General features: G+C 53.9%; 1 protein-coding gene across 7 annotated transcripts in view; it reads right to left on the bottom strand.

Annotated features, from left to right (window-relative positions):
* Positions 1-17,516, bottom strand: part of TNS1 (tensin 1) — a 205,944-nt gene that overhangs the window by 43,606 nt on the left and 144,822 nt on the right. For all 7 annotated transcript variants that reach the window (XM_012446022.3, XM_012446027.3, XM_012446026.3 and 4 more), the window contains one exon: positions 923-2,494. In XM_012446022.3, the coding sequence (XP_012301445.2) occupies positions 923-2,494 (1,572 nt within the window). The remainder of the gene's footprint in view (positions 1-922; positions 2,495-17,516) is intronic.

The following is a 17,516-nucleotide window of genomic DNA, read 5'->3' as shown; positions in this document are numbered from 1 at the left end:
GCCTGGGCTTCACCTCCAGAATAAAGTCACCCAACCAGCTTTCCTGCCCAGTTCAGCCACCCCTGTGGAATCGGCACAGGCTTAGACCAGCAGGAAGGGAGCCTCACAGCTGTCCCTCCCAACTCGGCCCCAGACATGCTGCTATTTCTTGCCTTTGTCTCCCCAAAAGCTCTTCTAAGTGTCCCACTTTCCCCTCTCCCAAAAGAGAAGCCCACTCTCTGATAGAGAAAGAAGGTTTGTCTCTCAGTGCCTGCTTCCCACACTGGTCCTCAGCAACAACTAACAGGAAAACTGACTCAGAAGGGGGACCTTGGCCGCCCTGCAAAGACAATATCCCAAGAGGCCCCAGCAGACAGAGCCCAAGGGCTTGAGGATACCTTCTCAGGCTCTTTCATGGCCTCTGGGAGTCGGGGATCTAAGGTCTCCCACCAGCCTTCTCAATGTGTCCCCCAAGGAACTGAAGTCTGAGGACAGACAGCATGACAGGCAATTGCAGAGCCTCCTCTCTGTCTAGAAAGTCGGTACTCCATCCCCAAAGTCACCGCCTCCTAGAAGCTTTCCCTGACTGCCCTAGGTGGTAAGCTTTGCTTTCTCAGGCTCTGGGATCTTGATCCTGTCTCTGTCACAGCACACATTACTCTCTAATGAAATCATCTGTCTGTGTACCTGACCGCTTACTAGACTATAAACTCCTTGAGGGCAGGAATTGCTCAACATTGAACTTTGAAATTCGGTGTCTGGCTTGGTGCCTAACAGACAATGAATGCAGGAAGGGAAAACTTGACAAGCTTATAGGCTCCAGAGAGCCTCTTCCCACCAGTGAAAGCAATGCCTGTTTAGAAGTCATGGCTGGGCCTGCACCTCCCCCTAGCAAGACCAAATAAGGAGGGGGTAGAAGGAGTCAGGATGGAACATCTCTTACCTGCTACCCTGTGGGCCACCAGCCCTTCCAAATTCAATGGCTCCTCCTCTGGAGTCCGGGAGGGGTCTGAAGCCACTTCTTTTGGTGAGAGCAGAGGCTGAGCAGTGAGGCCAGGGAGAGAGGCTGGGGGTTGCTGAGGCCCTGGAGGGCTGTGGGTGGTCGGAAGGAAGGCAGGCAAGGAGGAAGAGGCTGGGCTCTTTGAACGGAAATCCTGGTTAGGCCCAGCTGAACATGGCTGATAATCATAAGGTGAGTAAGACCTGCCAGGAGGGACAGACTCCAGGGAGGCCCGTGGGGCCAGCTCAGGGGTTCCCAAGGAATGCCCACTGGGGATGTAGCCCGATCTGGACTGAGTCAGTGGATGGGACTGACGGGAGGATCCAGGGAGGGGCTGGGAGGAGAGTGGGGAAGCCCCTGGCCAGGCCCCAGGGACACTCTGGGACTTATGTAGTGGGGCAGCAGCCGAGGCTGGCTCCAGGTCCAGCATCAGCATATTGAGTGCTTCGATGGACTGTTCAATCTCCTGCTGGGAGGCTGCCCGCGGGAACTCAGGGAGACTGGGGATGGGGGTCTCTGCCAATGGCTGAGGGCTAGGCCTACTGGTTACAATACTCTCCAAGTGGGTTCTTTCCTGCTGGCGTGGAGGTGGGCGAGGCTGCTGCTGCTGCTGCTGCTGCCATGAATTTAGCCCCCTCTGCACAGCCTCCCGGCTGCTTCCCCCTCGGGCTGGAGCTGGGGGCAGCTGGGGTTCAGCTTCCGAAAAGGATTGAGAGCGGAACATACCGCTGGGGTCATGGCCATAGTGGGAGGTGGTCACTGGCTGTGGCCAGGCTGGGTGGGGCCCCTCCCGCTGGTAGCCAGCTAAACCCTCCTGGGCAGAGTAGGAGGGCCGCATGGGGGCCGTGTGGCCAGCATGGGCAGGCCCCGCCTGGCTGGCGGACTCGTAGGGGTAGCCTCCTCCATTGACCATAGGCTCCATGGGGTAGGGCTTGTCCAGACCATTGGTCAGTGGGGACAGGGCCTCTGGGTAGCCCCCCTCACTGGTGTTGGTGACCCCGTCCAGGGAAGACAGTGTGCCCATGCTGCCCGCACTGTGCCCATCCTGGTTTGGCAACTCATCATCCAGGATGTCTGTCTCCCGCTCAGATGCTAACGCCCCACCATTGACATGAACCTGGGCTGGGACAACATGGCGTCCAGAGGAGGGCACAGCCAGGCCGGCCGCTGGGCGGGACCTGAGGTGCTGGGTGTGGTACATGGCGCCTTGCTTCTCTCGCTCTAAGCCAAAGCCGCTCAGCAGGCGGTCCAGCTCCCGCTTCTCCTGGGGACTCAGGGCAGCAGGAGCACTGCAGGCCCCAGGGACAGGCTCATCAGTCTTGTCTGTCTTGGTGGAGGCTGTAGAGTTGCCCGAGTCACTGCTCACAGAAAGCGTGTGCTCCACGTGGTTGGGGGTGGCCGACAGTGTAGGACGTGTGGCATTAACAGCCCCGGTGCTGCCGTGCAGGGAGTCCTTCTTCTTCACCTTGGCATACAGGCTCCCATCCAGTGGCCCCTGCGTGTGTCCCACCACCTCTGCAAGGGACAGAGCCGGAGGGGAGACAACAGACAGCAGACATCAGTGGGAGGCAGGGGTATCGTTCACTCTTCCAGAGAAAGGGGCTAAGAGTTCCCATTCCCTGCATCCTCACCAACACAGGGCTGGGCAATGGAGCCCAACACCTGAGCAGGGAGTGCTGTGGGCAAATTGCTCCAGTCTCAAGCCTAGCTCTGACATTTCACCAGGTTCTGAGCCAGTTTTCTGGTCCATAAAATGGGGATAATCATAGAATCTGGTTGAACCATCTGAAATTGCCAACATTCACTAAACACACAGTGCTTCAAGTTTAAATGAGTTGACACATGATGTGCCGAGACCAGTTCCTGTCACGTCGTGGGAGGTTAACAGCTGGGAACCCTAACCATTGCCATTATGAGTATCATTAATTCCTGAATGACCACTTCCAAAGCATCCTCAGTCCCCTCCACCACCCCATCTCAGAAAGTCTCAGCCCTGCTTCAATTTCTGGAGTTCCTACCCTGAGCGAGAGGCAGAATGCCAGGGAGTAGCCGTTGCCTTGAATGCCCATAGAGGTATCAGCATGGACAGCCAGTCATCCCTGAGGAGAGCCTTTGCCCAGGGAAGCAGGGGGAGAACCCAGGAGGGCAGTAGGGTACAGCAAAGGACCCACCATGCCCAAGGTGGTGGTGGCAGGGAGGCTGAAGGCAGAGCTGGAACTCTCTAAGACAAGCTTGCCACCCTCAGCTAGGTTTGTCTCTAGCTCAATGCAAAGAATGCACTAGAACCATTCAGAGATACAATGTCATTCATGCTGCTCACTGCCACATTCCCAAAGGCTCCTCCCAGCTCCTCCCCAGCACTGCCCACCCCTCATGGACCCCTTACCCTCCACCAGCAAGCTCAGCCCATATCACCCAAGACTCCAGGAAAGGGACGTGGGTCCAGGGAAGGTACGCCAGGCAGGATTGCAGCAGGTCTGCAAAGATGAGTGTCCTGATTCCACCGCTCTGAGCCAGCCCAGGGGCCCCTGAAGTATGGGCCAAGGTGGGGCCCAGCCAAGCCAACAGTCCCAGTGCCAGAGGGGACACGCTTTTCCTGTGCTGGAGGATGGGGACATATAGGGTGTTGATGCAGGGAGCTTAGGGACTAGGGTAGGAGGGGAAGAATCTTAGGGATTGTGAACGCAAAAACAAGATGTCTTCAGTGGGGAGAGGGTCCTCCTGTCTGCAAACAGCTCTGAGGACCCCCCAAGCAACATTTTCTCTGGAAGGAAAAAGTGAGCGCTGGGTGGCTCGGGGCCAAAGGACTGACTCAGGAATGAAGAACTTCCCCGCCCAGAGGAACTCAGTGATTTCACACCCTGTACAGTCAGCAGCCTAGCCGCCAGCCCCGACAGACGCACACACACACGCACACACGCACACACACACAAGCACTTCCCCTCCCCTTACTCTAATCCAGTCTCTCTGTTAGCAAGGAAAAAGCCCCCTCCCAAAGACTGCACCAGCTCCAGCCAGACACCAGCAGTCACACACCGACCCAGACACAAAGACAATCAGAGATCACCCAAATCAGAAACGCCCAGGCATGCACACGCACTAGGTACGGCACAACGCAAAGAACCACAGTCGGAAAGCACTGGCGTGGCCATGTACACACAGACATTAACAACACCAGCCACCATGCAGTGAGCACAGCCCGAACACCAGCACTTCGCTGGGCACTCTACACTCGCATCCTCTGTGGCCATCATCTCCCAGACAGAGAGAATTACACCGATCACAGCCAGGGAGAAACTGAGTCTCTGAGAGGGGAAACCATTGCAAACAATGCTACCTGATAAAGGATAAAGCCAAGATTTAAAATCAGAACTAATTTCCTTCAAAGACTATGCAATTTTTATTATGCTACACCTCTCTCCTATCACAAACACACACACACACACACCGTATTCACAAAGTAGAATAAACACATAACAGGCAGGAATAACCCCAAATAAATACTTTAAGCCACAAATATTTCAGAAAATGCAAATGTTCCTACCATGCCCAAGCATCAGCCCTTAGGCCAGAAGTGGCAGCCTCTAAAAATAAACACTTTGACAGAAGCCCATGGCCAAAAACAAGTGATCAGACGACCACAAAATGGGAACATCCAGATCAACATACACACACACACAGACCACAGGCCACACAGGCCAGCCATGTTACAGCACCGAAAGCTAGCACAGAGATACCCCACCAGGCACTTGCATCCCCATACACACCACACACACACACACACACACACACACACACACACACATACCCTGGGAGCTGGATGCCCTCCTCTCTTACCTCTCCAGATCTACCTCTCTGCCCCCAGTTTTCCCCAAGGCTTCAGGACCTCAGCCACCAGCCCCAAACAACACAAGGGCAGAGTATTGCAGTGGCCCAGGGCGCAGGGGTGGGAGCTGGTCTGAACCAAAAGGAGGTTTTGGCTAAAAGACATTCTGAATCTCCACCAACCTGGCCCTAAAGGCTGCTGAGATCAGGACCAGGCCCAGCTGCCTCTTCCAACCCCCCGTTATCATTGTAAAGGGGTCCTCTCATTGAAGGATGAGGGAGGCTAACCTTCATGCCCGCTCCCTCCAAAGAACTGAGCTCCTTACTACACAAAAAAGAAGAGACCGCAGCTGGCCGTTTCTAGAGGGGCAAAGCACTGAACACAGGAGCCTCAGCTGCACTCCGATCTCTGGGGTGGTTCTCTTGAGGATGGGGCCCCTTGAACCAGCTGGCTGAAATCTGAAGAGCTGGCTTTCCTTCTCACTGTGCCTAGAAAGCTGCAGGTCCCCTCCTGGGCCGGGGCACCCCCTCTGCCACCTACACTGTTAGGTGCCAGAATTTCCCTCCTGGGCCGGTGGTCCCCTCCATCCTTTGCACCTCCTTATCCCCCAAGTTTAGGCTCATATGGTCTGAGAAGTGGGGAGCTGCAAAGCAAAGGCTGGCGTGTCCAGTGGCTTTCCCACTTAGACACGTCCCATAGTGAGAGCCACTGGGTATAGATTCAAACCAGAAAGCACACGGACCCCTGCAGCATCTCAGTCATGATTCACAAAAGAAGAGCTTTCAGCACAAGAGCTATGAAGACATCCCCCAGGCAGGAGGGAGAATTGACTACCTGATATCTCAGCCCTTCCTTGCCCCTGTGGCCAAGCCCCACTCTCCATTGATTGTGAAAATGTCGATATTAAACTTATTCTGTCATGTAATCTATCCCCAAGTGGGCTTCCTGTTTGCCGCAACAACATCAGGAACAATCACAGCCCAGCCACTAAGGCATAGTAAGAAAATCAAACAGGTGTAAGTTGTTTAATTAACTCCTGTTTGCTAACTACAAATGGAAATGTCTCTTGGCCCCGGACTGAACCCTTCAGGCCACTCGGCACCTTTGCTGAGCTGAACTCCTCTTCCTATCCAAGGGAGGTTCTAAAGATACCCAGGCTGGTCCCAGGCTGTCTAGCCCCCACAGTGGGAAGGGGTGTGGGGGGGTTCTGCTGAAACCCCAGCATAGGGGCAGGATCTGTGGAACACATGCCCCTCCTCCTCCCATCAGAGACAAAACAAGAGTCCCCCAGCCCCCACTCCGGCACACACACTCTCGTCACTCCCTTCTCCCCATCCACCACGACCACTTTAGAGCTTTTTATCGGGACCACAAGAAGCCGGAACACAATGTTGGTTTCAATCTATCAAGGCAGGAAGGGCAAAAGAGAGATGGGGGCAGAGAGGACAGGAGTGAAGTAAGGTAGAGGAGGACAGGAGAGAGGACTTAAAGGAGACTGGGGGTAGTGGCTTTATGGTTCTTAATCTGAGGGGCCTCCAGAGCCATCTCCTTAAAGTCCCAGCAGCTGCCAAGGGAGTGGTCAGCTCAGGGGAATCCATCTCGATGAGAGGAAGCTGGACACCCAGAGCAATGGGGCATGGGCTAGAGGGAGGGGTCTGCATGGTTGAGGGCTGTGGATACTGGCATGAGTGACAATGGAGTGAGATTAAACTGAAGCAGAAACACAAGCTGCAGGCGGCCCCAGGTGGAGAGCTCCAGGCCCCAAGCCCAGCCAGCCTGGACATCTGCCCTCATGGGCTGAAAGGTCCTGTGCCCTGCCCATTCCTCTAGGCGGCTGCAAAATTCAAAATCGCTCCATGGCCCCACTGGCCTTGTCTGAGGCTATCTCCCTGGTCTTCTCAGCAGCTGCAGGGAGTCCCAGACTCCACCCTCGACACTGAGCTTGATTGCACCAAGGGGCCTTTATTCCAGGGCAGCCGTAATCCAGATGCGCGAGTCATGCTTTTGGAAAGCTCTGAGGAAGATCCCCAGCTGACTTGGGTGTGCACGCACTCCCTGAGGCTCCCTCCCGGCAAAGGGTGCAGAGGTATGGACGGCACTAGCGGTGCAGCAGAGGCCAGGATGCGGGAAAGTAAGGACGCAGCCGGCTCACACACGTAAAAAAGAACAAAGGAAATAAATAGGGAACGCTGAAGTCGCACAGCTTCAGGGCAGCTGTTTCCTAATTTTAATGTTTATAAGAACCTCCTCTGGAGATTGTTACCAATCTAGATTTCAGGACCCTACCCCGAAAGACTTCCACTCAGAGACCTGGGTTTGGGTCGGGAATCTGCATTTTTGCCATCTCTCCAGGGGTCTTGGCACACACATGGCTGGAGGACATCTAGAGAAACCCGCCCCAGGTGATCAGCACTTTGGGCTCTGAGGTCAAGAACACCCACTTCTCTTCCTTATGAGAAGTAGGGAGGTGTTGCTTATTTAGATGTTAGGACAGAAGGCCCAACTATAAGAATAAAAGGTGCCAGCCATATTGACTGCAAGAAAGGACTTTCATTGGCGATGACCCAGTGAGGACAGACTCTTCCCTGTCCCGCCAACAGGTAGGTTTTCAATAGCAAATGATTTATTAAGGTTTTCAGGATGGGTCCCTTCATGATAAAGAGTCCTTTGGGTCCACGTCCAGCAAATAACAATTCATTAAAATGCATTACCCAGAGCCGTGATGACCAGCCAACCAACATGGGGGAAAATCGGTGCCATGCCAATAGGAAGAAGCACAATGCCTACCCCGGACATAGGCACTTTGGAGGCAGACTGGGCAGAACTCCTTAAAAGAAGGAGTGGGAGGCCAGGCACAGTGACTCACACCTGTAATCCTAGCACTTTGGGAGGCCGAGGCAGGTGGATCACGAGGTCAGGAGTTCAAGACCAGCCTGGCCAAGATGGTAAAACTCTGTCTCTACTAAAAATGCAAAACAAATTAGCAGGGGGTGGGGGAGGTGGGCAACTGTAATCCCAGCTACTCAGGGGGCTGAGACAGAGAATTGCTTGAACCTGGGAGGTAGAGGTTGCAGTGATCAGAGATAGCACCACTACACTCCAGCCTGGGCAACAGAGTAAGATTCCGTCTAAAAAAAAAAAAAGAAAGAAAAGAAAAGAAGAAGAAGAGTGAGGAATCCAAGGCCATGTACATCTGAGAGGTGGGTGAGCTTTGATGAGAAGTGAAGCTTGGCCAACAGCCTGCCCAGGTAGCAAGTTGTGGTTGCGTTTTCCCTTATCCACACACTCTGCCCCAGTCATGGAAGGAGGCAGGAGAGGCTACGGCTGGGGCAGGACAAGGGCAGGAGGAAGGGCTGCGTCCAGGGAGGCCACAGGGGATGTAGCTCTGGAGAGGAGACAGGGAAGTGCACCCTCCCACCCCACCTCAGCCACCAGACACACCAGCACTCAGAAACATGGCTCCCATCTTAACGGCCATGTCAGCTTGCATCGACCACTTACCCGCTCACAGCCTGGCCTCTGGGCTTGTCAGGTGAGGACTTGAGTGCGTGCGTGCAGCTTTGCTGAGTGATAGCACTCAGGAGCTAAGGCTCTTGAGCTAGACCTGGCATATCTGAGCACTCTCTATTTTTCCTCTCTCCATCCCCTGCTTTACATTTCAACAGCTCTCATCACCCACAGGGTAAAGCCCAAACCCGATGCTGGAAATGTCAGACCTTTTACCACTCAGCCTCTGCCTGCCTTCTGAAGCCTCACTTCCCTGTCCTCCATAACCCAAACACCTGCCGCTCTATTCCTACTCGACTCTTCACACGCTCTCTCCCCTCTGCGCCTCTGTGCACGCTGTTCACCCCTGCGATGCCCTTCCTCATCCTTCCCAGTGAAACTCCCAACCTCCCAGGCAAACGCTTTCAGAGTCAGTTTGAACTTCCCTGGGAAGTTTCCCTTCATCTGACTTCTTCCCTACTGTCCTCCAGACTCAGGTAAACCTCGACCATGCTCCTGCTGTCCCTTGCAGACATCTCCACTGTGACACCAGTCACCCACAGAATGGTCACTATGCACGTCCATGACTATCTTCCCACTGAGCTGAGAGCTCCTTGAGGAAAAGCCTTTATTTCTCTCTCTTTCTCCCTCTCCTTAGGGCCTGGTTCCCGGATGGTGCCATCCACACGTGGTCTGTGTGACTGATGCTTCTTGGAGCTCAGTGTGTAACTTGCATGGCTATATAGAATGGCCCCAGAGAACAGTGCTTGGCCCATATTAGGTGTTCCATAAATGCTTTTTGCATTACACTGAGTAGCCTAGAAAGCTTTACGTAGTCTTGTCAGCCACTGGGATCCTCCTCTTTTACCACCACCCAGTGAAAAATCAGGGGTTCTAGGTGGACCTCAAGCTTCTCCCAAAGGTGAGGGAAGAGAGTCAGTGCAGCCAAAACATGAGCGATGGGTATTCCTCATGTTCTGTAGCAAAGGCTGGGCGCAGTTGAGGTCCCTGAACCAGCGCCTACCCCATGGCATCCCCCACAGACCTCTCCAGCTACACTCCAGCCCAGTGGACAGTCGCTGTCCTAGACCAAGGACCCCTGGGAGATGTGATGAGATAAGGGAGTTGATGGACCTCCCAAAGCCCATCTGTGGATCCCAAGATACAGCATAAGCATCAAAAAGTTAGGGTGCTGTCTCTGGAGATCCTGTCACCCAGGAATTGTGTGGAGCATGTCAGGCTCCAGCCGGGCGAAATGGGACGACACACTGAACAGAACTGCAGCCACAGGAGCCTGAGAAGTGGTTCAGACCACCCCACTGGGTTTTCACCTGCCAGGGGAAGTGATGTGAGGAAGGCATGAGGGCAGTGAGGAGAAGCCCAGCCTCTGGCTCCAGGAAGACCCTGGCCTCCTGAAACATGCTGGCATTGGTGACAGGGACTTCCTGGGGCTCAGTCTGTGACAGTCCTGGCCTCCACCCATGTCAGCTTCCCTTCCCACAGACAGCCGGGGATTGAGGCAGCCCTTTGTTCTGCACAGCCTGCAGCAAGCTCTGGAACTTTCTCAAGGGGAATGGACTTCCATAGGGGCTCTGAAGATCTGCAGAATTAGGGGTTGAAGAGAAATCCCGGAACCTCTGAAGGAGAGCCACACAGAGACGTAGCCTCTGAAACAGCAAAGAGGGCAGGTGCCAGGTGCAGCCAGAAGACTTAGGGGCACGTTAGAAACATGGACAAGCACAGGGCCTCAGGCCCCCGTAGGCAGGGACAGACCAGTCCATGAGTGACAAACAGACACTGTTTTTCTTCCCACTTAATAGCACACATCGAAGGGAACCCACTGCACCTTCAGAAAGTGAACAGAAGAGAACAAGATTTTTCTTAGGGCTGTGCTGTCAATCTTGTCACAGGTGGCTTTGTCCTCTAAGCAAGTGACCTCACCAGTGTCACCCACAAGCTTGCCTCTGGACCTAGGGAGGGTGGCCCAGCTGGGCTTCTCCTGGCCACTTCCCCATTCCGCTGAGTCCAAGAAAAATAGAGAGGGAGGCTCAAGGCCTGAGACCCGCATGGAGCCCAAATCTGAATGTCAGCCTGTGGCCTTGAAGATGGAGAAAGTAAGCTTCAGACTGAAATCAAAAATAGAGCCCCTCCCACCCATGACTGCCTCCGATGCTGCAGTCCCTCTGGGGGACAGCAGAACTGGGATCTTCAGGGCCAGGGAGGTCGGCTGAGCCCTGGGGCTTTTAGAGCTGAAGGGCCTTAGGGGAGGAGTTAATCCCCTGCCCACCCCTCACTTTATAGGCTGACAATGAAGCTCAGCAGGCTCAGGACCACCCAAGGTCACCCAGCAAGGAAGTGTAAAACCGAATCCTGGCTCCCCCTTCAGTGTTCTTGGCCCTCATGCCGCTTCAAGGTGAAGATGGCTGGGGCTGGGGTCGTTGGAAGACGGACTCTCCAACTATGGCTGTGGACCCAGAACCACAAGACAACACAACATATGCTGCTTCTGTCAAGCGATCATGATAAATGTGTCCCCGGGCCCTCCTTAGGAAGGACCCGTGGCAATTTTCCCAGATACCATCTTACTTGAATTCATACCATGCCCTCCATAAAAAGGGAGTAGGAGCAGAAAACCTGATCACGACCTTGACTTCAGTCCTGAGGGACCAGGGGCCCACAGGGTGAGTGATCTGCCCTGCCTTGGACAGCCCACGCCCACAGGACAAATGTGAACACTCAGACCCAGCCTCCTGACTCTGGCCTGGCCTGTGTCCTCCCTAGCCTGCAGCTATAACCCGAGCCTGGCACTCCCACCCCTACCCTCAGCCTATACGGGCATCAGACACCACAGGTACACTCAGGATGGTAAAAATAGCTCTAGAGCCCACAACAAGCTGAATCCTTCTCTGCCAGGCCAGGGTGCCAGCCTGGGCACTCAGAGATCCCTGGCCAGAGGGGAGTCAGGCTTCCAAGAGCCCTGCCAAAGTCAGGAGAAAGCCGTGAATGGGAGCCCACAGGAGGCCAGTGGGGAATGGTGAGCACCGGAGGTACCCCGAAGCTCAGGCCACAGATGCAGGGAGAGGGCATCCTGAATAACTCCTCACCGGGGCCATCCACGCTTCCACCTCATTCCCTCTCCCCACCCTATTTGTGCCCAAGGTGAAACATCACCCCATAAGACTTAGGACAACTCAGACACACGGCCCCCCTGCCAACCCAGGCACCCTTGGCCTGAAAGCCATGGCTCTTACGTGTCCCAGAAGCAAGTTCAGGAGGGGGACCGTGAGGCCTGTCACATCCACATCAGACAGCAGCACAGGGGGCCAAGCCCTGCTCAGCAGCAAGCCCTTCCCAGTGGGGTCGTGACAGAGCCTGCCCCTCCACACCCTCCCAGCACGGAAGCACCACCCCACAAGCCCAGGTCCAGCAGAAAGCCACACAAGGACACTCACAGGCCAAACAACTGCCCAGCAGACACTTACCCTCTGGAGGGAGAGGGAGGAAGCAGAGGGAAGCCTGCTCTGATTTGATCCTGGTGCCCCAAGTTCCCAGTAATTCCTACAGGGCTGCAGCTCCAAGTGCCGTCTGTGTCCTACTCAAGCTCCCTCCGACTGTCAGGGGTGGGAGGAGCCAGTGCCGCCTGCCTGCCCATGTACACACACACACACACACACACACACACACACACACACACACCACTCCCTCCCTCCCTCCACTCTCCTGCGTGCTCTCACCCCAGCTCGGCTTGCTCTGCCTCACTCTGGCTTGTAGGAAGCCAGTGGGATAAAACTCTGTCTGTAATTTCAGCCAGCTGGGTCCCCAGGGCTTCACTTATCATCCTGCAGCTATGCAGTTCTTGAATGACATCACAGTGGCTTCCCAAGCCCTCCACTCCCACCGGCCGGGAGTCAGGAAAAGTAGCCAGCCTAGTCCAGCCCCAGCCCCAGCCCCAGCCCAGCCCCAGCCCCTGCTCAACTCTCACCCAGCACAGTCGAGCCCAGCCCGGTCCCAGAGTCCCAGCACAGCCCAGCACAGCCCAGCCCAGCCCCAGTCCCAAACCCATGGCAGCCCCAGTGCCCTGAGGAGAAGCAGGAGAGAACCTGGGAGCAAAGTGAAACTGAGCCCCCGAGCAGAGAGGCAGGGATGCAAGGGCCAGAGAGGGAGGGGAGAGAGGTCCTATGAGGGTATTGAGATTTATTTCCCCAAATTTTCCACATTTTTTTTCCATTCTCGGCAAATGGAAGGCAGAACAGATGACAACAATTTTCCAGCTGCTGAACAATAAGGTGGAAATCTTTTTTTCCCTCTCTATCCCTCTCTTTCCCCTCCACAGGGCAGAGTCTAGGAGCCAGGACACTTCCTTGACTTGAAAAAGGAAAAAGGAAAACCTCCCACAGGGCCCTGCACTTCCCAGAGGTAGACACAGGGCCTGAACAGAAGGACCGGGGTGTCACCCAGGCAGGGCCCTGCACCTCCCAGAGGTGGACACAGGGCCTGAACAGAAGGACTGGGGTGTCACCCAGGCAGGGCCCCTGCACCTCCCAGAGGTGGACACAGGGCCTGAACAGAAGGACCAGGGTGTCACCCAGGCAGGGCCCCTGCACCTCCCAGAGGTGGACACAGGGCCTGAACAGAAGGACCGGGGTGTCACCCAGGCAGGGCCCCTGCACCTCCCAGAGGTGGACACAGGGCCTGAACAGAAGGACCGGGGTGTCACCCAGGCAGGGCCCCTGCACCTCCCAGAGGTGGACACAGGGCCTGAACAGAAGGACCGGGGTGTCACCCAGGCAGGGCCCCTGCACCTCCCAGAGGTGGACACAGGGCCTGAACAGAAGGACCGGGGTGTCACCCAGGCAGGGCCCCTGCACCTCCCAGAGGTGAACACAGGGCCTGAACAGAAGGACCGGGGTGTCACCCAGGCAGGGCCCCTGCACCTCCCAGAGGTGGACACAGGGCCTGAACAGAAGGACCGGGGTGTCACCCAGGCAGGGCCCCTGCACCTCCCAGAGGTGGACACAGGGCCTGAACAGAAGGACCGGGGTGTCACCCCGGCAGGGCTCCAGGAGGGGACAGGAGCCCCAACATGACGTTCTTGGTGCAAAGCTTTGGATTCTGGCTTGGCAAGCTTGACATTTTTGGGGGCCTAACTTTAGGAAGGCCAGTGTGTGTCTGACTAGGCATATTGATCCTCCAGGCCACCTGAGATGCTCCAATTGACTGGCTACTGGTATTCTACTTGTTCCCATCTGTGGAAATCATGAATAGCAAAGTATCATTTTTCAGAGTTTGCAGTGCCTCACCCTCATTCCCAACCACCCAGATCCAAGGCAGACCATGCAGCCGAAACACAGGTGAACGGCCCTCAACTTCCTACCGTGATCCCAGTGTGCTCTAAAAAGTGCCAGGAGTCCCTGATAAGAAGACAGCAAATCCCCAATCTTATTAGCATGTTGTTTGTGACTTATTTGTATATCAATTGAATCTCCCAACCCCATTCTCAGAGTGGACAGGTGGTGATCTGGGCTTTGCGGCCAGACCAGTGGGAGCCTCAGTGACTGGTGTCTCCATGCAGAGGGCCCCAGTTAGTCTGCGACCTCAAAGTGCTTCCACGGACACAGGCTTGCCCTAAGCAGTGGTCACCCCATCCTCATGTCCAGACCTTCCCAGCTAGGTTTGGTACTGCGGGATTGGGAGGGAGAGCCCTGCCGGGCACAGCCCACCTACTTCTCCCTCTGTTTCCCCTGAGCATGGGAAATCAGATACCTGAGCCCTCAGTCCCTCTTCATTGTCAGTACCCCTCCCTGGCTGTTGCTATTTGAGGGTAAAGAAAGAAAATAAGGGGAAGAACAAAAATGGTACCCAGTGCCCTGTACAGCCCTATCTTTTTTTTTCTTTGAGACAAAATCTCCCTCTGTCACTGGAGTGCAGTGGCACCATCTCAGTTTACTACAATCTCCTCCTCCCGGGTTCAAGCAATTCTCCTGCCTCAGCCTCCTGGTAGCTGAGATTACAGGTGTGCACCACCACGCCCAGCTAATTTTGTATTTTTAGTAGAGATGGGGTTTCACCATGTTAGCCAGATGGTCTCGATCTCCTGACCATGTGATCCATCTGCCTCAGCCTCCCAAAGTGCTGGGATTACAGGCATGAGCCACCATGCCCAGCCCACTGCCCTATCTTCACTGATGAGATAAAGTGAGACAGCTTGTCACAGACTTCAAAGAGACCATTAAAATCAGGAAGGGCAGGGGAGGGGAAGCAGATGGGTTCCATGCCTCAGGCTTCACCTGGGGAAGACCACAGTTTGGACAAACTATGGTAATTATCCTCCTACCTCCATAGAGCCTTCTAGAACTAACCAACAAACCCCAGGCTTCTGAAAGGTTTAAGGCACTCCAGTTCACCCACTTGTCCCCATCCCACCCAACCCACAAGAGTGTTAGCAGAGATTTTGTTTGCATACAACCTTCATGATTATTTGCCCATCTGAATACCATCTACATTATCATTTTGTAAGTTATAAAAATAAACTTCATTTAACTTAAATTAGTTCTAGGCACAATATCCATGATGTCACAGATTCAATGTGCAAAATATTTACCTTTTTTCCAATATGCATCAAAATAAATATACCTAATATCAGTTCATATATAATTAGCAGTCTGACCCCTGAACCCATACTTTGGAAAACACTACCACACAATAGTTCCTTCCAGTGGCAACCCCATCCAATGGTTCTCCGCTACCATCCAGGGGAGCAGCTATACTAGAAAGCCCCCAGGAAGTTTTATAAGAACCCTAATCCCCTGACTCCACCCAGAGGCAAATCTGTCTGGGAGGGGCCTGGGAGTATGAATTTGAAAATGCTCCCCACTGCAAATAAGAGACAGCCAGAACTGACAAAAACTGTTCCTAGCTGTACTCAAATGCTTCCAGGTACAGAGATCTCACTGTCTTCCTCCAAAAGCCCAGCTCACCTTTAGGGGGCTGTAACAGTGGATTTTAGCTCGACATAGGAAAAAACATCCAGAAGCCCTGTCTTTTCCACTAACTGGCCTTATGGTGCCCAATGGAATAGGTCAGAACAAACCAATCACTCCCTTGGGAGAGCCCTTCAGATACTGAATGAGACACGCCTATCCTCCAGAATCTCCCCTTTGACAGAGAATGCCTCTCCCTGCAAGTCCCTGAGCCCAACAGACTTTCTGGTTGCTTCTCTGCACTTGCTTCCAGTCGTTCTGGATCACTCTGAAGCAAGGGACCCACAAACATCCCATGTGGGCACCCTGACCTACGAGAGGCACAATAGGCCTATCACCTCCCATGTTCTGGAAACCATGCTTTTGTTAATGCAAACTAAGATTATGCCTAGCCCTGCTCATTCTCATCACTTCAGTATCTGCCAGGTTAAGAACATGGACTTGGAAGTCAAACAGACATTGGTCTGAATACAGAGACTATCAATGACTAGCTTGAGACAACCCTGAGCCATTACTTGCCTGAGCTTCAGTTTCCTTATCTGTAAAATGGGTATATTAGTCATTGTGTCTCAGAAAGTAGTGAAAAGACTGATAGAACACATGAAAAGCTCTCAGCACAGTGCACAGAACACAGAAGGTGTTCCAAAGGACAGACCACCAGCAGTGTGGCACGGGCTTCCCTGTCTCCTGTCCCTGCCCTGCGCCCTCATCCCCTGAGCAGTACCTCTGTGACCCTGTCTCATCAGGCCATATGTATCACACCCAACGCATAAGCTTTAGGACATATTCTATCCCTGCTCGAAAATCATGGCCTGGAATGCCCAGTACAGAGAAGAGGCTCCCGACATGGTGCAGACTCCAAGGATGTGATAGCGTTCCATTAACAAATACTGAGACTATCCCAACACTGGTCACTGCCAACAGTATGCCTGAAAATGCATTTCCACTTCCACCTGCAGAGATGGCTTCAGCATCAAGGAGCACATGGAGAGAAGGATGGGCATGACCTCAGCTGCCCGCATAAATAGGAAAGGACTTCCTGGGGGCTTGGGCAGAGGGCGGGACATGGCAAATCTGGTTCAAAAAAGGATACAATTCATTTTACCGTGTTTCCTATTTGGGGAAAAAAGAAGACAATTTTTTTTTCTTAAAACAAACTACAGAAAATGACAGGAGAAAAGTCTTTCCCAATAGGGGATGGGTTAAACTAAGCTTGAACGATGATGGTATTACTCTATCTTCAGAGGCAGTTGAGTATTCCCTGTACCCTTTGAGATGGCCCTGAGCGGGGAAGTTTCATGAAACACAAGTTTTAGAGGCAGAGTGGTAGGCCTGGATACCTTCTGGAGACTTCTCAGGTACCAAGGATTCTTCGAGACCCCAGATTTGCCACTTGACACCACACCGTGGGCAGCCAGCCCAGGACATTCGCTAGAATCCCAGTGTGGTCAAGCCAGAGGATGTGGTGAGTTCATCCGGCCTAACCCACCCACCCGATTTCATCTGTCCAACTCAGGGAGGGGAAAAGAGTTTCCCACAGTCACAGATGGTCAGTGCTGGAGTGAGAATGCCACCAGGGCCCCTGGCTCTCCAAGGGAGTCCTACTCACTCCCAAATCTCAGTCAGACGCCATGAGATGAGTGCTCGGAGACTATGAACTCTCATTATAGAAGAGCCACCAGTGTCTGCAGGTCTAGCTGTGCAAGGAAAGTGGGACATTGGTGGGCAATTTTATAATGAAGACATACTCCCCAGCTGTAGGTCAAGCAAATACCCCCAATCCCTCTAAACCATCCTTCTAGCCAGCAGACCTATGGCTGGAGCCAGGTGGCCAGGGCCTCTCACTCACACTGAGGGGTCTCTCCAGGGAGGAAGGGGGTCCAGCCTCCATGGCCACCCCCTCCCGAGGCTTAGCCCCTTCCTGTCAAGCTCTTTCTTTTCATTGGTAGGTATAAAGCAACATTCCTGCCCTAGCTCTTTGTTCTTTCTCTTAAGGAATAGAATGGCTGAGTGTGTTCGTTTCCAAGCAGCCCCATCCCAGAACAGAAGGAGGAAACGGAACAGTGTCCCCAGTGAAGGGAGAGATGAACTCACAAAGATGAGAGGTCAGAGGAAAGAGAAGCATCTCCCCAGGGAACATGTGACAATAACTGCAGATATTTGGGGTTACCACACTTGGAAGAAGTACTCCTGGTGTCTAATGGGTAGAGGCCAAAGATGCTGCTAAACATCCTACGATACACAG

This window comes from Aotus nancymaae, unplaced genomic scaffold (assembly GCF_030222135.1).
Source record: "Aotus nancymaae isolate 86718 unplaced genomic scaffold, 86718_ANA_hifiasm-v0.15.2.pri h1tg000008l, whole genome shotgun sequence".
Classification (NCBI taxonomy): domain Eukaryota; kingdom Metazoa; phylum Chordata; class Mammalia; order Primates; family Aotidae; genus Aotus; species Aotus nancymaae.
This window is presented reverse-complemented; position numbering and strand designations above follow the sequence as displayed.